Below are 22,325 nucleotides of genomic sequence, written 5' to 3'. Positions count from 1 at the left end.
ACTATTCATGGAGTTTTGTCAATGATATAGAGAAACTTTGCTAGCAGGGATATGGAGGTGATTATTCCTTTGTACAAGGCCACGGTTAGGCTGCAGCTTGAGTACTGTATACACATCTGGAGGCCTAACTTTCCGAAGGATGTAGATATGCTGGAATGGGTACAGAGATGGGCAACCAGATTGGTGGAGGTAACAAAAGAATACTCTTACTTAGAAAGGCTTCAGTTATGCAAATTTCAGTGTCTGGAATCTAAGCACCTGTGGGTAGATCTGATTAAGGTGTTTAAATCCTTGAATGGATTGAGTGCATTAAATGTTGACGTTATTCTTCCATTTGCTGACACTCACATAAGGGGTATAAATTCAAGTTGAGGAATGATAGTTGCAGAATAGATTTGCGGAAATTTGGCTTCAGGGTTTCAGCCAACGGATAGTTGATTGCTGAAACAAGCTACCATCTGTTGTTGTGGAAGTTGTTAATATGAAGAAATTCAAGAAATTCAAGGCTATTGGAGGGAATGGATAGGTGAAATGGCATTTTTTTTTTTTGGCTATTAATGTATACTTAAACGGACCTATGTCCTTTTAAGACATCTTAACATTATATAAAAATATTTGGTTACCATTATCCATAATTTTTTTTTCCATACTATTTTTAAAAATAATAATAATAAGCAATTTAAAAAGGATTTTTTAACAGAAATTTAACGTTGCTATATACTGGGAAAGCTATTATTAATTAATTATTGAGACACAGATGGCGCTTTTTCGGAAATATTCGTTGATATTCGTCTATAGTCGTATCGTGTAATGGTGGAATATTGTACATAGGTTGTATGAATGTTCGGTTATTTGTAATTATTAATAGCATTTATACTGAATTTACTATGACTGCACAGGTAAGTAAAAGATATAATTGGATTGCGATATGTTTTTTCTGTAATATCTTTTTCATTCCAATGCGAAATTATACTGATTATCTTTAGTTATATTGCAACTCTTGAGTTGACAAAAGTGCTATTCGCATTATTCGATATTCATGCTGTATGTATATGTATAAATATGTTAATGCATTCATGAAAAATTTCTTTTTTGCATTTAAGCTCTTCGATCGGTGCAAAACGTTTTGTGCAAAGGAAAAATATGTAGTATTTATTATATATTGGCTTATAGATTCCCCCGCGTTTTGTATACAAATAATGTGCATTCAAATCAAGCCGTTTGTAATATTTGAACGAATAGTCTTGAAAATTTCAGTGCTACTACAAGATCATATGAATATAATGAACTTGTGTATAGTGTCAAATGTTTACACCCCAGTCTACTATCACCATTTCAGTATCTGATATTCAGACTACAATTGCATTAAAAGAATTATTTTTTGTCACATCTTTTGAACGCTTACGGATTTCAGTTAAGTGAATCTAGACCTTAACTGAATCTAGCATGTGAATCCATGCCAATTTGAAAGAGAATTGTTAAAATAAATATAAAGGAATACTAAGAGGTAGATCAATCATCAGATAATTTATCCAATAGCCATAGTAATGCTGCTTACAAAAAATAAATAAAAAGGGCGGTAACTGATGGTATTTATAGGGTAAACAAAATGTAAGTGTAATATTGATGATCAGTTTAAGTCCTGTCTGGTGAGTTAATTGATCAGTAAAATTGTTATTATTATTGCTACTCAAGAATCAGATAGTAAATATCCTTAATGATAAGAAGCCATGGTTGATTTATTGGAAATATGTTTTATGAAGCGTATAGACACATTTTCATACTTGATACTTCTGTCCTCTTGTGACAATTTGGGAAAATTTTCTTTTGACCCAGGACCACTGCCATGAAACCTTGTGCCATAGTCACTTCAGTTTTTATCTCAAAAATGACACATTATATATATATTATGTGTACACAGTTCTCTGAAAATTCTGAATATTTAACATATGCATGGAGAGGATTAGTTATTTCCATAACATTGTTTACCGTAAAAATTATTTTCGGTCACTATTTGCTTGCTCCATTCTACTACTACCCCCAGAAAGTCTGATAATTGGTTCAGAAATATGAATTATGATAATCTGTTTATTTGCATAAATAAATAAATATAACATGTAAATGCAAAATTTGATTTAAGAAAAGAAGGTATGATGTGGAATTTTTATTGTATGGTTAGTACTATGTAGTGTCCCATAACTGTACAGCTAGGGTTTTACGACAACAGTTAATGGTATTCTGCAAGTTTACATATGACAGAAAGAAATAAAAATATTAACATAAAATGCCATAATGTGACACTGCTGGTGCACTCTGCGATGCCTAAAATATTATATTTAAAATAAAGAATATAGGGACATCTAGTACATATGAAAATTTGGGTATGCACATCCTGAATGCAAACAAAATATGCAAAAGAGAGAAGCTTGAGCATGTGAATAGATTCATATTGGTTCACTCAATCTTGACAGGGTTCTCGTCATTAACACTGGCAAATGCCTGTGTTGATGACAATGACCTTATCATGCCCCGTTTTGCCTTTTTTGAGGATGTGAGGGTATTTGGCCTGGTAATTAACTATAGCCCTGTTAAACAGTGAACAAACTGATTGAAGTGATGCAGATAGTCTCCTAACCTGCTCAAATTTAACATGCATTTGAACCATAACAAGCAGGTTGGTTAATGGTAGAATGTGTGACTTCAGGATAATCCTCCTATATTTGTTATCCTCAACAAAGTGTTTTAGGTTTGCATCTAGGTGTCATGCTGACTGAAACATTTGAGCAGGCTGGAATCTGAACCCAATCTGAACAATTTGGGTTCATCCTAAAGGATTGAGAGACTCCTGAAAGTGTGGAGGAGAAGGAATCGTGTAAGCAGCAGAATCTGATATGGCCTGTCATCATTTTCACTCTTGTGATTATTCTTTCCATGCAAATTTTGGTACTGAAAGTTATGTGCCAGTTCTATGGTTCTGACTTGGGGGGGGGGGGACACTGGTACTTTAAGTTCAGCAATTTCAGAGGCCACTGTTCATTAAGGGATTGTTTTGTTAAATACATTACTGCCAGGTAAATAATCATGTAACTACGTTTCATTGTTGATGTCTTGTCTTGAGATATCTGACATGAAGTAGATTTTGCTTTGTTGTCCATCTCAGTTGTGAAGCTGCAGTGACAGTGAATAGACTATGAGGAGTAGGTATGGAAATTTTGGGATCAAATATTCCCAGATCTGTATGTGTGTGGTAAGTGGCAGTGCAATTAAAGGATTTCCGTAACTGTATAGGTTGTTTCTGTGATTGCTAATCTGCAGGATGATGGTTAGTGAGCATTGTAATCAGTCAAAAATTCATCATAGTTGCTGAGCATTATATTTATTCTATTAGTTATGAGTTATCATCCGTGACGGTGACAGAAGTTGTAAATTTAATGTTGAGCCTAATATAAGCATTTCTCTCAGTAATTGGTAAGAGCAGTGTAATGAATAGAAACTGAGAGGAGGGGGGGGGAGAGATTCCTCCTGGGGGACCCAGAGTAACTATTCAAGAACAAAATATGTACAACTCTGAAGGTTGGACACACCCAGGTCCCAGTCTGTCATTGTGACATGCACTTTGAGGTTGGGTGAATGGAAGGTAGTCTAAAGTAATTATCACAGATAAGGAACTGCAACAAGATACATTTAGTTCCATCCTATTAGTAGTGCAATAACAATTCTCGTGCTCTATATGGAGGTGCATATTTTTATGTTATGAAAATCATAGTGCACACAGACACTTTAGATGAATAACTGCTATTAGTCACTTTTTTCATTATCTGCATTTATCACATTTCATTTTTATGATAGGTAATAGGACTGTCTGAAAAACTCTCTAGTATATGCCACCTGTGAAAGAAATATGGTATCCCCCATTATTTAATTTATTAAAAAATTCAATTTATTCAAAGCCTTGTAGTAGTGGTCGAGGTGCCTAAAATGTAGTAAAAGACGTGGCAAGTCATGACAGGTGCCCAACTTTCTTTTTGATTTCTGGAAAATTTTTTGGGTTTTTTGAATTTCATTCAAACAATGCCAATATTTCATCACTTCTGTTAGGATTTTAATACTTATTATACGTACTCTAAGTTTTAATAAAAAATTTAAAATTTTTAAATGTTTTCCAAAAAAATTTCTTCTGAAAATTTAAAAAAAATAGACATAAAATAAAAATGTCATTCTCCTAGTCTTTTCTTCCATTTTCCAGTTTAAAAGACTATTAAGTGCATATATTTCTACTTATGTATATAAATATTATTAAAAAATATATTGTACGTATTTGACACTGTTAGTTTTTTTATTTTCAAGTTTATTTCGAAATTTGAAACTGCATATTTTTCTTTCTCTGGTATAGCAGCTATCTTGAGAGAATATTAGAGTTTTGTTTTCCTATCTTTAGTATGTGAAAACAACAATAATAAATCTTTCAAAACAAACTAGGGTAAAACTGTAGATATTTATTGAACTAGTGGAAAAAGAAAAGCAAGTAACCTGAAATTATATACAAACACAATGTGAGCACTTGTTTGGTACCACGCTGCAAAGAACTTGAGAGGTTCTCACGGGCAATTTCTATATGAAAACTATAAAAATCACTTCAGAAACTATTGCAGTAAAAGTTTGACTATATTTAGGAAGGTAGAAAAAATTTAAGATTTAATGTTAATCATTGATTAACAGTTAATGAGAAAAACATTATTTTCAAGGATCACGTGCCAAGTGACCCACCAGTACCACCAGGTTAAATACTTCAGTTAAGTTCCCCAACTGATGTTTGATTTAACCCTCACTGACTACCCTCTTAATCTTTGCCCTTTGTTTCACCTTTTCTAGCAGATGTATACAAGGTGTGAAAATAAATTCACAGACTGCAATAAAAAGAACACAAAGTTGAAGAAGTTCAAAAATTATTTTATTCTTATTCAAAGTATAAGATTGAATGCACTTATTACACCATTCTAAAACTTTATAAAAAGAATTGGTGAAGGTATACAAAGAGAAGTTCGGTTTGGTGGTCACATTTTTCTTTGTCCCCAACATCCTGAAATCTCTTTCCTTTGAGGGCAGTTATCACCTTCGGAGAGAGGAACTCCATTGGTGCTAGAAGGGGAGAGTAGAGTGGATGACTGATCTGTATAATGCTATGTTTCATTAGAAATGCGTTCACAAGTGCAGAATGGGCGGGGCATTGTCATGCAACAAGAACCAGCTGCCTTGCTCTCAAAATTGCAGCCTCACCTAGTAAATGCACTTCAGTAGTCTTTGAACCACCCGTACATAGAATGCAACATTGCCTCTCTCCTCTTCAAATACAAGTTCCTTGTGAATCATACCCTGTTTGTCGAAAAATATGATCAGCATTATCTTGAACGTAGACTTCTATAAACAAAATGTTTTTAGTCTTAGTGATGATTTTGAAGTCCACTGCATGATGCTTCATCCCTGGGTCGTGCTGAAACATCCAACATTCATCTCCACTGACAGTATAGTTAAGGAAATTAGGATTATGTTGACAAGTCTGGATGAAGTCTTCACATGATGACAGTCTTTGTTGCTTCTGCTCATCTGTGTGGCACAAATTTTATAGTGAACTTCCTTTTCCTTAAATCTTCATGCACAATTTGATGAATCATTTTCTAATTTATATCTGACTCATCAGCCATTCATTTTGAGGGTAAAATAATGATCTCTTGCCACAAATTCCCAAACTTTGATTGGGAAACTTTGCAGTTCTGTTCTCATTTTGAGAGGTTGACGAGCACCCACTTCTTGAGTTATCACGAACATCCTCATGTCCATCTTTGAACTGCTTATACCATTTAAACACACTGGTATGACGTAACATTTCATCACCATAAGCAGTTTCCAACACTTCATAGGTTTTTATTGCAGATTTTCCCAGTTTAAAGTAAAATTTGTTATTCGTTCATTGCTCTGTTGCAAAATCATGACACAGAACATTAACACTACTGATGAAACTGGTTGTTACTTGCATTCTGTCTACTGGACAGTATCTGTACCAATTGGAGGAAGTTTGAACTACAACATACCACTTCCATTTATTTTCAAATTCATTGACCATGACCACAACAGCACCAGTCCATGCACTTAAATGGGAATCTTCTAACATGTATACCATACCTAAGGCATGGTCTTTATACAAATTTTTCTTTAAACTGGGGAAATCTGCAATAGAAACCTATGAAATGTTGAAAACTGCTTATGGTGATGAAATGTTAAGTCATACCAGTGTGTGTTTAAATGTTATATACAAATTCAGTTGTAGAGTCCTCCTCTAAGATTTTTAAGTGTTTAAACTGCAAGAATAAAAAATCTGACAGATAAGTCACTGGATTCAGTTCTAATTGACATTCAATTCAATTTTTTTTTTTTTTTGTCATAAAAAAAAAAAAAAAAAACTAAGAGTAAGAGTAAGTAACTAAGAGTAAGAACACGTGAATGTATACTTTCATGTACATCAGTGCTAGGAGTATTATAAATAAATTTGATGAATTTGAAGTGCTGATTAAGTCTTCGAATGTAGACATAGGAATAGAGGAGATGTGGTGTCACTCAGACATCAGTGATGCTGAATTTGAACATGGGGATTACAATGTATACAGGAAGAACAGACAGGACAGGAGAGATGGGAGTTATGCTCTTAGTTAAGAATATTAAATCTAAGGCAGTGCATCCAGTTGGCTTGAGTAACGAGTACAATACTGAGTCAGTTTGGAGTGATATAAGCACTGGGAAAACAAAATTGAGAATAGGATGCAGTGTAGGCATAATTACTGTGATGAGTATACCAAACAGCTATACAGAAAAAGAGAGTGGGCCAGTAAATCAGAATGTCTTATAATGGATGATAACTTGGTAAAATACATTAATCCATTTAGAAGTACATAAGTAGAACTTGTATACACAGCCCATGTATTCATTTGTTCCATGATAACTCACAGCATGGCCTGAAATCCCAGACACTGCTTTCCAGGCTGCTGCATGTACCAATAGTATCAATGCAAGAATCACTTTTACCTCTGCCTGTGGCTCTAGTTAAAGTATTAGTTTGTGTATTTCCTCCCAAGCTAGCAATTTCCTGACGCACCTATCACTGCCTTGATAGCATCAGCAAATATTCTTGTATCCCTTTCCTGTTAACAAGCACAGACCATGCTGAGAGAAATTCTACCTCGTGAGCCTTGCACATTCTCTCCAGGGCCAAATTGACTGACAAGGCTGTCACCATATGCTCCCTCCTATCGTGTCTTGGCAGAATTGCAGACACTTTCAAATTTAACCCTAACTTTCAACTTTTTTTTTTTTTTTTTTTTCAACATTGACCTATATTGAAACTTGTCAAGTAAGCCTGCAGATCTCCTATTCTTAATGTCATTAGTGCCAACGTGTACAACTATATCACGTTTTGTGCCCTTAAAAGATAATATGTGCTCTGCACCATCATCAAATTTTATCCCTGGCAGATCTATCCTTTTTGCACAATATATTTCCTGTTTCCCTGTCAATAGAATCACCAACAACAACTAGCTCCTGTGGATCCAGCACATTCTGCCTTGGGAATTGCCGCTGTATTGTCTGATGCAGAAGAATGAGCTGTAGCATTCAGCTGGTCAACTGAGAGCTTGATGGATCCCCATTTTAATTCCTTCATGGACATCAACCCTACTCTTCAAACTCTAATAAATGCCTATCAGAATGCTGAGTTGGCACCTAATTTTGCAAAGTGTAAACTATACTGCAAAAAGTGTTATCCATTAAGCTCTGCACAGTTTTTCCAGACTGGAATTGATTCACCAGGTGTGGGAAATAAACTCCGTTATATCATGCCATGGTAGAATTCCAGCCACTCACATTACTTCTTAATTTGGCTTTGGCTTTTTATCGTCACCTTATACCTTTGAATTGTGACCTCAGATTGCCTCTCTTATGTGATAAAAAATAAATTTTCTGTTTATACTTTTAAGACAATCACATTGGGTTGAAGGAGTTATTTCTGGTTTCTTCATGAATGAAAAATGTTTATTATATTCATCATCCTTATGTGTATATAAATATTCTGTAAATAATATTGCTTATTTAACATGGATAATCACTTATGCATTTCTCTCTCTCTCTCTCTCCAGGGTGGTCCAAAAATGAAAGCATTTAATATTAATCCAATTGGCAAAAAAGTTTCTAAACGAGATCAGGAAAAACATAAAAAAGAAGTGAGTAAACCACAGCATAATATAAAAAATGTTTCATATATTGCTAATAAAACAGTTATTTAGCTTTAACTGTAAATTAAAGTGATTATTGTTATATTAAACAGTGTAATAACAAGCACTTTTCCATGTTTTATTTTATATTTTTATATATATTTTTTTCCTTGTAACTTTGTTCCCTCCATCGATGAGCTGTAGCATTGAGCTGGTCTTTCAAATTGATATAAGCTTGGGCTTATATAAATAAATAAATTTTCTGTTTATACTCTGGGATGACTACACAGTGAGAGGAGTTCACAATATACAGAGAATATAAGAAACAGCACCATATTTAGCAGTCACGGGCTTGAACCCTGGTCACTCAAAGCATGTGTACTTATGCTTCATCACACCTGACCACTTGACTATGGCAACTGTCTTGGGCTTATGCTCACTTTAAAAATGACATTGTTGTCTACAAGTCATCTTAAAGTTTTTAATATCATCAAGAAGGTAAATCCATTATTCATTAAAAACTCAAAGGTAGTATTGAATAGTAGTGCTCAAGACAAAAAATGTGTGTAAATATTTTTTTTTTGCATTTGATTATGACTATTGAGATATACTTGCTTGCTTGTCATTAAAATATGAGTACCTTGTTAGCCAAGAATAATGTACTGTAGTGATGGCTAGTGAGTGAGTGAACGACTCGATTCACTTGGCTTGGGTTGTTAACCAGAGTCCTATATTATACCAGTGCTGCAACAAAATGACCAGATCTAATATGTAATCTGTGTTTAGGATCAAATCCCAAGTTTCAAAATCTATGAAAAAATTAAACTTGATTTAGCAGGAATTTGATTCTTATGTAGCATATCTTGTTTCAGTTGAAAACTGTAGAAATATCCAGCATTGTTGAAGTAGACTGTTTAAATGTCAAACCCTTTGTCAAGTCATGGAAATTCCGCTAAAGTGGTGGAAATAAACAAAATCATTCAGCCCAGCTTTTGGAATTAGTTCGAGGTGAGAGAATATTCTCAAATGAAGTACAGGCGGTAACCAAGAAATGTAGTACACTGAAAGGACAGAATTCGTGGGATACCTGGTTCCTGGACAACACGGCACTGTCACCCCTCTCCCTAGTGGATGAATCCACTGCTTTGCAGGTATATATATATACATTGCATTCACGCAGACGGTAGTTCAGTGTCAGTATGGATAAATATTGTGAGATAACCGACTTTGAAAGAAGGATAATAGTGGGAGCCTGATGTATGGGTCGCTATCGCAGAGGTGGTACAGAAATTCCACAGTTCAACAGTATCAAGAGTGTATCGGGAATACACCATTTTTGGAATAACATCTCATCGTGGACAGCACTGTGGGTGGAAAGAGATGGTGGATGAATGTGGCCATTGACGTCTATCTCGCATTGTTTCAGCTAATCAAAGAATAACAATGGCACAAATCGCTGCCGACTTCAAAGAAGAAGGCGCCAGAAACATCTCCACCAAGACTATCAGGTGATCATTAGCTGCAGTAGGTTATGAGAGCCGCCGATCCACCAGAGTCCCATTGCTAACACCACGACACAGGACTCTACGACTCAACTGGGTGAAAGAACATTGGCACTGGAGACAGGTCCGATGAGTCCTGTTTCCAGTTATTTCGAGCAGGTGGGAGGGTGCTTATCTGGCAGAAACTGCATGAGGCTATGCACCTGTCATGTCAACAAGGAATTGTTCAGGCAAGTGGATGGTTGGTAATGGTCAACTGGCACATGTTGGGACTTCTGGTATGTCTTGACACATCTCTGAACGGTCCTGGTTACATGTCCATCCTTGTAGACCATTTGCATCCCTTCATGGTCATCGTGCACCCGCAGGGCAATGGATTCTTCCGGCCAAACAGTGTGCCTCCCCACGGAGTCTTGATGACTAGAACATGGTTTGAAGAGCATTCCACAGAGTTTACCACCATGAAATGGCCTCCCCTTTCACCGAACATGAACCCTGTGGAGCATCTTTGGTATGCTGTGGAAAGGTCCGTTCGAGCTTTGGATCCTCCACTCAGCAATGCAACAGAATTATGAACAGTGGTGAAGCAAGCATGGATTGGAACACTTCATGAACTAGTGGATTCAATGCCTCACTGTATGACTGCCCTTATCCAGGCAAAAGGTGGGCCTACCCATTACTAGGTAGGTATCCCATGGTTTCTGTCCACTCGGTGTATGTTGACAACTGACACATTGTCTCAGTCATGTTTCATCCAAATATAGTCTTTTTTTATAATAAAAACGTACTGTTTCTGTTCTTTAGTCCCTCATACTCTGTTTACAATCTATGCATTGTATTTTTATATCTTTATAATTTAATGTGTAATTTTATTACAATGTTTTGGTTCTTATTTCTCCATGCATTCATTATAATGCATGAAGAAATAAAATTTTTAAAAATTGAGATTTTTCCTATCATCATCAGCCATTTTCAATCCACTGCAGGATGAAGGCCTCTCCAGCAACTTTCCAGTTCCTTCTGTTTTGAGCATTGGCCATCCATTTACTACCCAAAAACTCATGAATTTCATCTATCCATCACCGCCTTTGTCTTCCAGGTTTTCTTCTAGCTCCTCTTGGGTACCATTCTGTTATTTTCTTAGTCCATCTGTCATCATGTCTTCGAGCTATGTGTCCTGCCCAAGACCATTTTAGTTCTTTAGTTTTGATAAGAATGTCCTTTACTTGAGTTTGCTGCCTAATCCATGTGTTTCTCTTCTTATCTAACAGTCTGATTCCCAGTATAATTCGTTCCATTCTTCGCTGTGTAGTTCTCAGCTTCTCTTCCATTCTTTTGGTGAGTGCCCAAGTTTCACTTCCATAAGTCATGGTGGGGAGTATACATTGATTCATTATTTTACGTTTCAGACAAACTGGGATATTGCTCTTCAGTATGTGACTATATTTCCTGAATGCTATCCATCCAAAATTTATTCTTCTCTTGACTTCCAGCCATTTATCATTATTACAGCTAATAACTTGTCCCAGATATATGACTCCACCTTTTCAATTACTGCTCCTTCAATCATTATTTCCCTTTCCGTGGCATACTTGTTCATCATTACTTTTGTTTTAGCCATATTCATCTTTAGTCCAAAATCCTTACTAACTGTGCATAACTGATTAAGATTTTCCTCTAATTCTTTGGGATCGTGGCTTATGACCACAATGTCATCTGCAAATCGTAAATGGTTTAGGTACTCTCCGTTTACATTGACTCCTTTCTGCGACCAGTCTAATCCTCTGAAAGCTTCCTCAAGGGCAGCAGTAAACAGCTTTGGAGATATTGTGTCTCCTTGTCGAACTCCTTTCTCGATTTTAAATTTGCTACTGTCTTTGTCTAGTCTAATAAAGGAGGTAGCACTCTCATATATTTTCTTCAAAATCATAATATATGGGGTATCTATGCCTTGTCTTTCCAGTGCCCGAAACATTGCCTTATGCTGTATGGAGTCAAATGCCTTTTCATAATCCACAAATGCCAGGCATAATGGTGTTTTATATTCATTTGCTTTCTCCATTAGCTATGATATTATGTGAAGGTGATCCATAGTTGAGAATCCTGTCCTAAAGCCAGCTTGCTCTTTCGGTTGATTCTCATCAAGTATTCTTTCTAATCTGTTAGTAATGACCCTTGTGAACAACTTGTAGATGTGGAATAACAAACTAATTGGTCTATAATTTCCAATTTCTGATTTATCTCCTTTCTTATGCAACAAAACTATGATTGCATTATTCCACTGCTTAGGCGTCACACCTTTTCTAATGCACTTTGTGAAGAGCCTTGCCAGTTTTTGTGTTATGTCTCTTCCTCCCAATTTTAACAACTCTACAGTAACTTCATCTTCCCCCGGGGCTTTCCGATTCTTCATTTTCTTCAATGCATGTTCTACCTCATCAGGAAGAATATCGGGTATGTCGTATGTGTTGCTACTTTGCAATCCATCTTCCCCACTGCTGGTATCACCCTCGCTCCTTGTATAATTCTCTCTAGTAGTCTTCTGCTATTTGAATTATGCCTTCTCTGCTGTTTATAAGTACACCATCGCTATTCTTCAGTTTCAGTATCATTTGTCTTTCTGTATTACTGCTCATGGCTGCTGATTTAAATCATTTGTTTTCCCTTAATGCTTGTTCTACTTTTCTTGTGTTAAATCTTATGTCCGTCCTCTCTGAGTCTCTTTCTAATGGCTTTGCATAACTCAGTATACTCAATTTTCTCCCTGTCAGTGTTTTTCTTGCTCTTCATTTGTCGTCTTCGGTTCATCATGACAAGTGTTTCTTGACTAATTTTTTCTTCTTTGGATTTCTTTTTCCCTATAGGTTTCTTGGGCTTTATCACTTTCAGAAAGTTGTAATATTCCTCGTCGATATCTTGGTCCTGAGCAGTCTGCAGAAGCTCAAACTTGTTCTTAAGTTCCAGTACATACTGCTTTTTCTCCTCCTCTGTTATCTCAAAGACCTTTGTATTATTTACTTGAGTCAGTTTTTTCCTTTCCTTTCCTACATCTATATCAAGTGTACATCTTACCATTCTGTGATCACTTCCAACATTTACCTTATTCGGGACGGTAACATCATTCACAATATATCTTCTGTTAGTGAGGACAAAGTCGATTTCATTAGTTGTTAATCCATTTGGACTCTTCCATGTCCACTTTCTGTTCACCCTTTTCTTGAAAAAAGTGTTCATTACTGACAGTCCTTGAGATTCTGCAAATTCCACAAGTCTTTCACCTCTTTTATTTCTTTCACGAATTCCAAAATTTCCTATACTTCCTCTTTCTGCGCTGTTTTGCCTTTTTCCAACCTTAGCATTGAAGTCCCCCATAATAATAGTGTAGTGGGTTTTCTGCTCATCTAGAAGACTCAATTTCGGTGTACATTTCTTCAACCTCTTCATCATCATGGCTTGATGTTGGTGCATAAATCATTATAATCTTTAGCTTGTACCTCTTAGAAATCTTGAGTATTAGTCTTGACACCCTTGGTAATGTACTTTTGAATTCCAAAATGTTGTTTTTAAAATCTTTATGGACCAGAAACCCAACTCCACCTTCACTCCTTTCACTGTTTCTATTGGTGTACAGCAGATTTCCACTTGATAAACTTATAAGTGATTCATTTCTTCTTCTTGTTTCGGCCAAATTTTTCCTGTACTGTCATGAATAATTAAAAAAAATAAATAAAAATTAATGTACAGTTAGATTCGTAGGCTAACAAAGCAATTGTCCTGATTTGAATCTCAAAAAAAATATTGAAATAAAATGTGCAATGAATACATGGCATAAGCAAAGGCCAATCTGTGGGGGGGGGAAGAGTATGGCAAATTATGCACATGCTCATTTGCAGTATCACATTTAAAGTATCTGTGAAGATATTTTCCTTACCCCCCCCAATCAAAAGAGAGAAGAAGATTGGACTGTCCTTGGAAATGGACAAATGGAATGTCCACTCTGAATACACAATCCAAGAACAGTCCATAGCTGAGAGAAGTAAATAGAGTTTAGTGGTAATGATGGGAGCAGTTAGTTTAACTGGATTACTGAATAATCATTCTATCGTTATGCTAAACAATTGAACATTTATTCAGCAGGTTTCATTTAGCTGGTGGAGTGAATAGAACACACTAAGAAATGCTTCTTTAGTAAGGTCAAATGATATAAGGAAGCAAACTTTTTTCTGCATCAGCCAAAAAATAAATTCATGAATAAATATAATAATAATTCAAATAAATCAGAATATTCACACCATCCCCATTCCCACAAGGTAGTCATCCAATTCTGGTTTACACTTAGCTAGACTTGCTGCATCTGCCACTTTGGGTGGGATTTATTAATTCAACAACCCATGAATTCAACTCATGACGTCACCCGTTCCTATGGGTGAATTCATGAGATCCAAACTTCTGTTATTTCCTGAGATTTTATATTTATATCCCCTGGCTCTTGTCTCTCCTGTGAGGTAAAACAGAACAAACCTTTCTCATTTACTTAGTCCCTTTAGTGCCTTACACACTTAGAGGCCAAGTTGTCGAACTTTGCAGTCTGCACTTTCTACACTTTTTTTTATATGTGCATTGCTTTGCACTCGTCAACAATTTAGTCACCCCTCTCTGACCCTTCTCCAGAAGTGTTATGTTTTTTTTTTTTAGGTGTGATTTCCAACCCTGAACACAATACTCCAAATACAGTTTAACCACCACCTTTTAAAGTGAGGTAATGATGTCCTTCCTAGCTGCCTGTTTACACTGTATGGAAAATTGTGTCAGATTGAATTGTAATGCCTGAGTCTTTTTCAGCTCGAACCACTTTTAGCTCCTCTTCCCCCATACAAGATTCCTGGATTTCTGGTTACCAAATTCACTTTACATTTAGAAGCATTAAACTTTAGTTGCCATTTTTCAGAATATATATTCAACCTATCCAATTCTTTTTGAAGCAGCATAGCCTGGCTTAAATTTTTAACAACCCTTTCCACCTTCAAGCCATCATTAAATTTTGACAGCTTACTTTGGATGCCTTTTGTCAGTATCAAGTAAGAAAATTAGAAATAGAAAGAGACTCAACACCAATCCCTGAGGGACTCTACATGTTACCCTAGTCCAGTGTTTCTCAACCTTTTTTTTAATTATCGCCCCCTAAAGGGCTTTTTTTTGTTCAGTGATCGGTATGAAGTTAGTAAGTTTAATTCTAGTGTCTCCTCTTGAACATATATCAATTTTTTTCCTTTGTAATATTTCATTTACTGAACTAAAACCACTTTCAACCATGTAAGATGTTGGAAAACAAAGAAGTACTTTGGTCATATCAGACCACATTGTTGGATAAAGAAGTTTAGTTGTTTTTGATACCGACAAATCAGCCATTCCACCTTTTTCAAATTTATATTTGCATTCTTTGTTACATTTTAATTCAATAATGAGTTGGAAGACAAAGGTCTTCATTTTCGAATTGAATCGTTTCTCAATGGCAATGCTTTTAAAATATTGGAAGGATTTTGATGCATCACTGTTGAAATTACAGTCTCTAATGCAGGTCTCAGCAACTGTATGAGCACTACCAGTTTTTGCAATGATTTCTGCAATTTTATAAGATGCAATCATTCCATCATTTGTTTGTGTGTTCTTCTTAAATAAGGAAGTAATGGTGCTACATTGCTCAAAATTCTGTTTTAAATTTTTTAAATATTCAATATGTTTAACAACTTTATCAAGGTGTTTCCTTTTTAAGTGATCTAAAAGTCTTGATGGTTTCATAGCCTCATTTGAAAAAGAACTGTTACACATATGACGTATAGGCTGTCTTGAGTCGAATGGGCTTTCAATAAAACTATAAGCTAGATATTCATCCAGATACTGTTGACACTTTCTTTCCAGCACTTGAAATAATTGATGATGGGTTGAATAACTACAAGGAATTAAATAATAAAATATAAACTATTTTTATTTAATTCTCATAGCCCATGCACTCACAAAAGCACTGTGGATCAAAAATAATCAAAAAATGTGGGCCACATTTTCGGAATCAGTTCAAGACCCGAAACAACGAAAAAAAGTTTATATAAACATATGTCTGAAATCACTTTGTTTCAGAGCTGCAGCTATTTTGTGTGTTCCAAAAATTATATCTGGTAAAAAAAAAAAAAAAAACATCTGAAACAAACAGTGTAGATAAGGGTGTAAGAATTGATGCTATTATACTGTTCTACAGTCTGAAAATATTTTTTAAAATTAATTTTTATTTTCATATTTTACTGTTTGTAATCATAACTTTTTTACCATAAAGTCATTTCAAAGTGTTGCTCAGTTGTTGGGGGGGGTGCTTTTTTATACCATTTAAGCGATAAGTACAGTTAAAGTAAAAATAGAGACTTATTCAAACCAAGAAATAGCAAAAATATATCACATGTGGACTTGAAAGTGTAATGTGGCCACAGCAAGGCATTTGCATGTGGAAAGGTTTCTGAATGATTGTCTGCCAGATAAAAAGAGCTTTTAGATAATGGAAAAGCATCAGGGAGATATGGGATCATTCAACAAGTGAATTCTACATAGTGGTACACCAATCAAAACCAGAACTCTTAGGCTAGAGCAGGCTCTGTTTTGCAAGGAGTAAAATCCTGGTGACAGTATGCAAAGGATGCAACCAGCAGGACATAGAACACAACATGCAACTGTGAGGAGAGTTTTATGGAAACAGCTTTATCTGTATCACAAAGCCTAAAGCTGATTACAAGAAGCTTTCATACTTGATTCCTATAATAGTGTGCTCATGATCCACTTTTTCTGCCTTCTGTGTTGTTTTCTGATGAGGCTGACTTCATGAGAAATAATGTGATTAAATTTCAGGTGCCTCCGTAGCCAGTGGGCAGGAGCGGCAGTGCGTAGCACACACTTCTTGATTAGACCAGGGTTCGAGCACGTGACCACCAAGTACAGAGGATGCAGAAAGGTCAGGGATCAGGGAATGACCACCACATATCCCCAGAGCAATATGGCCTTAGTTGCTAATGCTCCTAAAAACCAAATAACAGACAAACAAATGATTAAATTTCAAACACTCATGACTAGGCAGAACAGAATCTGTATGCTATCATCCAGTCAAAGCAACATAACCAATTTAGTATTAATATATGGGCAGGAATTACTGCCAACTGCTTAATTAGTTCTTTTGATTTGCTTGGAAGATTAACCGGATTTCTCCGGTTAATCTTCCAATTTCACAGAATGATTTGCACAAATCTTGCTGTCTAATAGTAGTTTATGTTGATGGCACTCCCCTCATTTTAGTTGAGTAGTCAGACTATTTGCACGAGCATTTCCCTGATAAATGAATAGGCTGTGAAGTCTTGTTGTATGGTCTGCTCACTACCCAGACCCGAATCCACTCGATTTATACCTGGGGATGGGTCATCTGAAATCCATCCTTTATGCAATACCCATTGACAACATTGAAATACTTCACCAATTTGTAGAACAATGATGTCAGTAAATCTAAACAATACCTCAGGTAGTCCATGATGCGACATGTTGATGCATGTATTAAGACTTTGAGATAAGATAAATAATTGTATCACAAAATAGGCTGTTAACTCTGAAACAAGGCAATTTTGGACATATGTATATATTATTATTATTATTTTTCTAATTTTTATTTGTTTTCAGGTCCTGAAAGTGTAGCTCTCTATGTAAAACTCACTGTGTGTGTGTGTGTGTGTGTGTGTGTGTGTGTGTGTGTGTGTGTGTGTGTGTGTGTGTGTGTGTAAATCATACAAGTCTGATTCAAATAATTCTTAGCAAAATAAAATAATTAAATTAAGGTTATGTTAATCCTTTAATGGGTCCACAAAAAAAAAAAAATCTTGAGCAGACATGCATCGCATGCAACAGTCAATATTTTTGGGAAAATAGGGCAAAAAACATTTTAAAATGATGTACTTAATCATATTCTTTATTCTGACACTATACTGGATGATAAGAGCATACCTTCAGATACAGTGGTCTAATGGGGGCCCATCAAGCTCTCAGCTACCCAACTCAATGCCAGGGCTCACTCTTGTACATCAGGCAACAAAGTGGCAATCTTCAAGGTAGAATGCACTTGTCCCACAGAAGCTAGTTATTTTCAGTGACTCTATTGTCGGGAAAACGGGGAAATATATTGTGCAAAAAGGATAGGTGGAGTAGGACCAGGGTATGTCTGGCAGAGGCAGCAAAAGTTATTGACATAGAGCAGATATTATCTTTTAAAGACACAAAAGGTGATACCATTGTACATATTGGCACTAATAACATTAAGAGTAGGAGAACTGCAGATTTACTTAACAAGTTAAGGCAAATGTCGAAAAAAAGTTGTCGTTAGGGGTAAACTTGAAAGGGTCCGCAATTCTGCCCAGACACGATAGGAGGGAGTTTATGACAAAAAGCCTTGTCAATCAATTCTGGAGAGATTGTGCAAGGCTCATGGGAGTAGAATTTTTTCATTGTGGTCTGTGCTAGTTAACAGGGCAGACTGCTTCTACAGAGATGGAATATACTTAAATTGAAAGGGTGCAAGAATATTTGCTGATGCTATCGACACAGATTTAGGTGGGATCTGTGCTAGAAATGTGCTAGCTTCGGGAGGAGGATTCACAGACTAAAAGATTAACAGCAGCCACAGTCAGAGGTGAAAGTGATCCTTGCACTGCTTCTATTAGAATGAGTAGCAGCCTGGAAAGCAAGATGCTGGGGATTTTAAGGACTGCTGAGAGTCATCATGGAACAAGTAATTCATGGGCTCTGGTAGGGTAACTAAGAATAAGAACAAGTGCATGTATACTTGCATATACAACAATGCTAGGAGGATAGTAAATAAATTTGATGAATTTGAAGTGCTGGTCAAACAGTTATAAGCAGTGCAGAATTCTAATTTGGGGAGTACAAAGGTAACAGAAAGGATAGACGGGATAGGAAGGGATGAGTTATTATTCTGGTAGTTAAGAAACATAAAATCTAAGGAAGTGCATCCAGTTGACCTAGGCGAACGGTGCAATGTTGAGTCAATTTGGCGTAACGTAAGCACTGAAAGCAAAAATAAGAATAGGAGTGTGTTACAGGCCTAATGTCTCTGATGAGTACAACGAACAGTCGTACAGAGAAATACAGTGGGACAGTAAATCAGAATGTGTTATAATGGGGGATTTTAACTTCCCAAATATTTACTGGAACTTGTTGATTGGTTACTTGCATACTAGAAAGGCTTTTGTGGATTTATTGGATGATTGTTTCCTACAGTAGCATGTTCGAGAGGCAACTAGAGAGAGAGAGAGAGTAATACTCTTGATCTGATTAATCAGCAGTAATTTTCATGCATTGAGCATATGCAAATAAACGAACAACTAAGTTGCAGTGTTCACAGTGTACTGATATGGGATTCACTTAAAGATGTAACTACCATCGGGGTAAAGGGAAGGGTTTTTGCTTTCGTAAAGATGACTACAGTGGTCTCAGACAGTTTTTAAATTCTATACAATGGGACCAACTGATGATGTTACCAACAGAAAATTCTAATTGTGAAGCATTCAAGGAATTAATCTTGGAAACTACTAGGATTTTCATACCAACTAAGAAATACTGTTCAAGGTTTAGGCCTAAATGGATGTCATATAAACTAATGAGATTCGTGGCAGAGAATAAAAATGCATGGGATGTATGTAGTTTATTGAGGTGACACAAAAGCCTAAGGTAAATATAAGCTGGTCTGTAATCAAGTCACAAATGCGGTTAGGCAAGCAGAGGCAGATTGCAAGAAATCTTTGGCCAAGGATGCAAAGAAAAACAGCAAAGGCTTCTTTACTTATATAAACTCTAGAAGGAAGGGGATGAATTAGATTGGTCCACTTGATGTCGATGGTTCGACTGTGATGGTCCTGCTCAGACAACTGACAAATTGGACGAGCACCCTGCATCTGCATTCCCACACAAAGAACCCTGCATATAAATGGAGGACAGAAGCCTACCAAACCCCAACAAGGCACCAAACAACCCTGCATCAACTAAGAGCAAAACGGAGGAGAAATTGTTGAAGTTAAACACAAGAAATGCACCCGGGGCAGACAAGATCCATACAAAGCTACACCAAAGGAAGCAAGCAAATCGCTATGAGACACCGTGTAGTCATGCCTCCTTTAATCTTTCTTTGCAGCCATACCTATTCTGAGTTTTCTTTGCTAGTACTTACACTTAATCAGTTTTTGCCTATCTTAGCCCATCAGTGACTATGTTACATATTTTCTTATACAGCAGGCCCTTGTTATAATGTGGTTCACTTTACGCTGATTCGTTCTAACGCTGTTCTTATATTATAACCCATATCTGACTATAACGCTGTCATAAATCACTATAAGGCTCTTTTACAGATTGCATTTTTGGCATATTTAACGAAATTGTTTCATTTGATGGAGTTGATAGCTTGAAAATAAATAGCAAAACAGCATTAAAACGTTTCCCACGCCGACTTGAGAAATTTTCTCGCACATTAATTTAATTGCAGTACAGTACGTAGTTCCGAGATCAACATTTTAAAAAATGATCAAGTATATTGCTTGTAATATTTGCGTTATATGCATTTATCCGAAGTCTAGTCATCACTCAGTACAGCATTAGACATCGTGTGTAACGGACAGTTTACTTGAACATTGTATCATAATTAATGCAACCAACGCAGTTACATTTTCAAAGAGTTAATAATGGCGGATAAGAATGAAAAAGCAACAACATCTGGATGCAGTACGAAGTATGTAAGAAAAAGACTGAATTTGAAAATTAAATTAGACGTTTGGAAGCAAATCGATTCCAGTCAACGACAAGCAGATGTGTGCCATAATTTAGGACTGGCAAGTTTAACTGTAAAAACAATTACAAAAAATAATTAATTTTAGCAGCGGGAAAGACAGCTGTTCCACTGCAACTAGGGCTAGGCCGGCTATTAGGATTGAAATTGAGAGACTTTTAACTAATTTTGTTGAAGATAATATCCGATGCAGAATTCAGTTAAGTTAAATATTATAAAAAAAGAAAAAAGAGAGAGAGATTAGCCTATATGATGATCTGAAGAAAACTCGCCTAAAAAAAAAAAAAGTGGAACCATTTAAAACTAGTTAGGGCTGGTTGAATAGATTTAAAATCCAGGGAGAAGCCGCAAGTGCAGATCAAGGAGCCGAAACTCAAAAAAGAACTTGTTAAAATTATTGAAGAGGGGTATTGTGTGTTATACTTCTCAACACGTTTTTAACATAGATGAAAGACTTTTTTGGAAATGAATGCCTAAAAGAAGTTTCATATTGAAAGAAGGAAAAAACATGCCAGGTTTCAAAGCGGCAAAGGATCAGTTGACTTTAAACCCCTTTTAATTTACCAGGATGAGGGCTAAAGTACAAGCCAAAATCGACACATTTTTCATGATTAAATTCATCAATTTAATTAAATAAATTAAAATCAATTTAGATCAATTAAATTCATGATTTTAATTGGAATTTTAAGTTTAATTTTGATATGTAAGTAGTTACCACATAATTATATACGTACCAGTATGTAATACAGAATATTTTATATGTACAAATATTTGAATATTAAATATTTTGACCGACATTTGTGCATCTTTTCACTACCGTTTATTATTGATTAGGAAATATCCTATGGCACCGACCGCAACTCACAAATACATGTTACCTTATGGGAATGCGGCGCTCACTTAGTGCTCTGTTTTTCTGGAACGAATTATCAGCGTTAAGCGGGGGTCACCTGTAATGCTCATACAAATTAGAATCACACAATTGTTTGTAACTATTCCATGCTTGTTTTGCTTGTTCAGTTAAACTCTTAATGTTGCCTGTCATCCATTTTGACAGCTTATGTTTGGGAAATTTGGTTACTGGTATGAATATATTTGTGGCTTTGAGGATAAATCATTTGAAAAGTTTCCATAACATCTTTGTATCTGACACCATAAAGTAGACTACATGTGACTGAGCTCAAGAAACATCTGATTCCCCTATAGTCCCCTCTCTTTGAAGTAGAATGTCTCTCTTTTACCTTTGACTGTATAGATTTCTTTAGATTTTTTTTTTTTTTTTTTTATAAAAACCCCAAACACGAAAGGTATCAAAACCTATAGTACTTAGTACCGTGCATGGGTTGAAGGAGAAGTATGGGGGGGGGGATGCCGGAAACTTTGTTCTAGAGACTAAACATGGGTTTCACCACTTCAAGCCTCCAATAAGCAAAGTGGTGGTATTTCACCGGTTGATGAAAGTCATCTACCACCTGATAGATACAATGCATTTTATGGTATTGTGGTCATTACCTGCTATTGGTTCCCCCCACTGTCAAGTTTTTGCTATAATTAAGCTCCTTGGTGAGAAACAGATCTAGAATATTAGAGTTCTTTGTACTCTCTCAGACATGCCAGTTTAAGCTGCAATCATCCAGTTTGTTCAAAAACCTGTTACTGTATAGTTCGTTTCTGGTCCATTTATTCCAG

The 22,325-nt window shown here is 36.0% G+C and overlaps 1 protein-coding gene across 2 annotated transcripts in view; it reads left to right on the top strand.

The window, feature by feature from the left end:
- Positions 1–815: 815 nt before the first annotated feature.
- Positions 816–22,325, top strand: part of LOC150091801 (U2 snRNP-associated SURP motif-containing protein) — a 333,597-nt gene continuing 312,087 nt past the window's right edge. For both annotated transcript variants that reach the window (XM_090385786.1, XM_090385781.1), the window contains exons 1-2: positions 816–899; positions 8,184–8,267. In XM_090385786.1, the coding sequence (XP_090241912.1) occupies positions 837–899; positions 8,184–8,267 (147 nt within the window). In that variant the 5' untranslated portion in view covers positions 816–836. The remainder of the gene's footprint in view (positions 900–8,183; positions 8,268–22,325) is intronic.

This window comes from Mastigoproctus giganteus, chromosome 1 (assembly GCF_048544385.1).
Source record: "Mastigoproctus giganteus isolate SK-2022 chromosome 1, ASM4854438v1, whole genome shotgun sequence".
NCBI lineage: Eukaryota > Metazoa > Arthropoda > Arachnida > Uropygi > Thelyphonidae > Mastigoproctus > Mastigoproctus giganteus.
The sequence above is the reverse complement of the archived record's forward strand: the minus strand, read 5'-3'. Positions and strand labels throughout refer to the sequence as shown.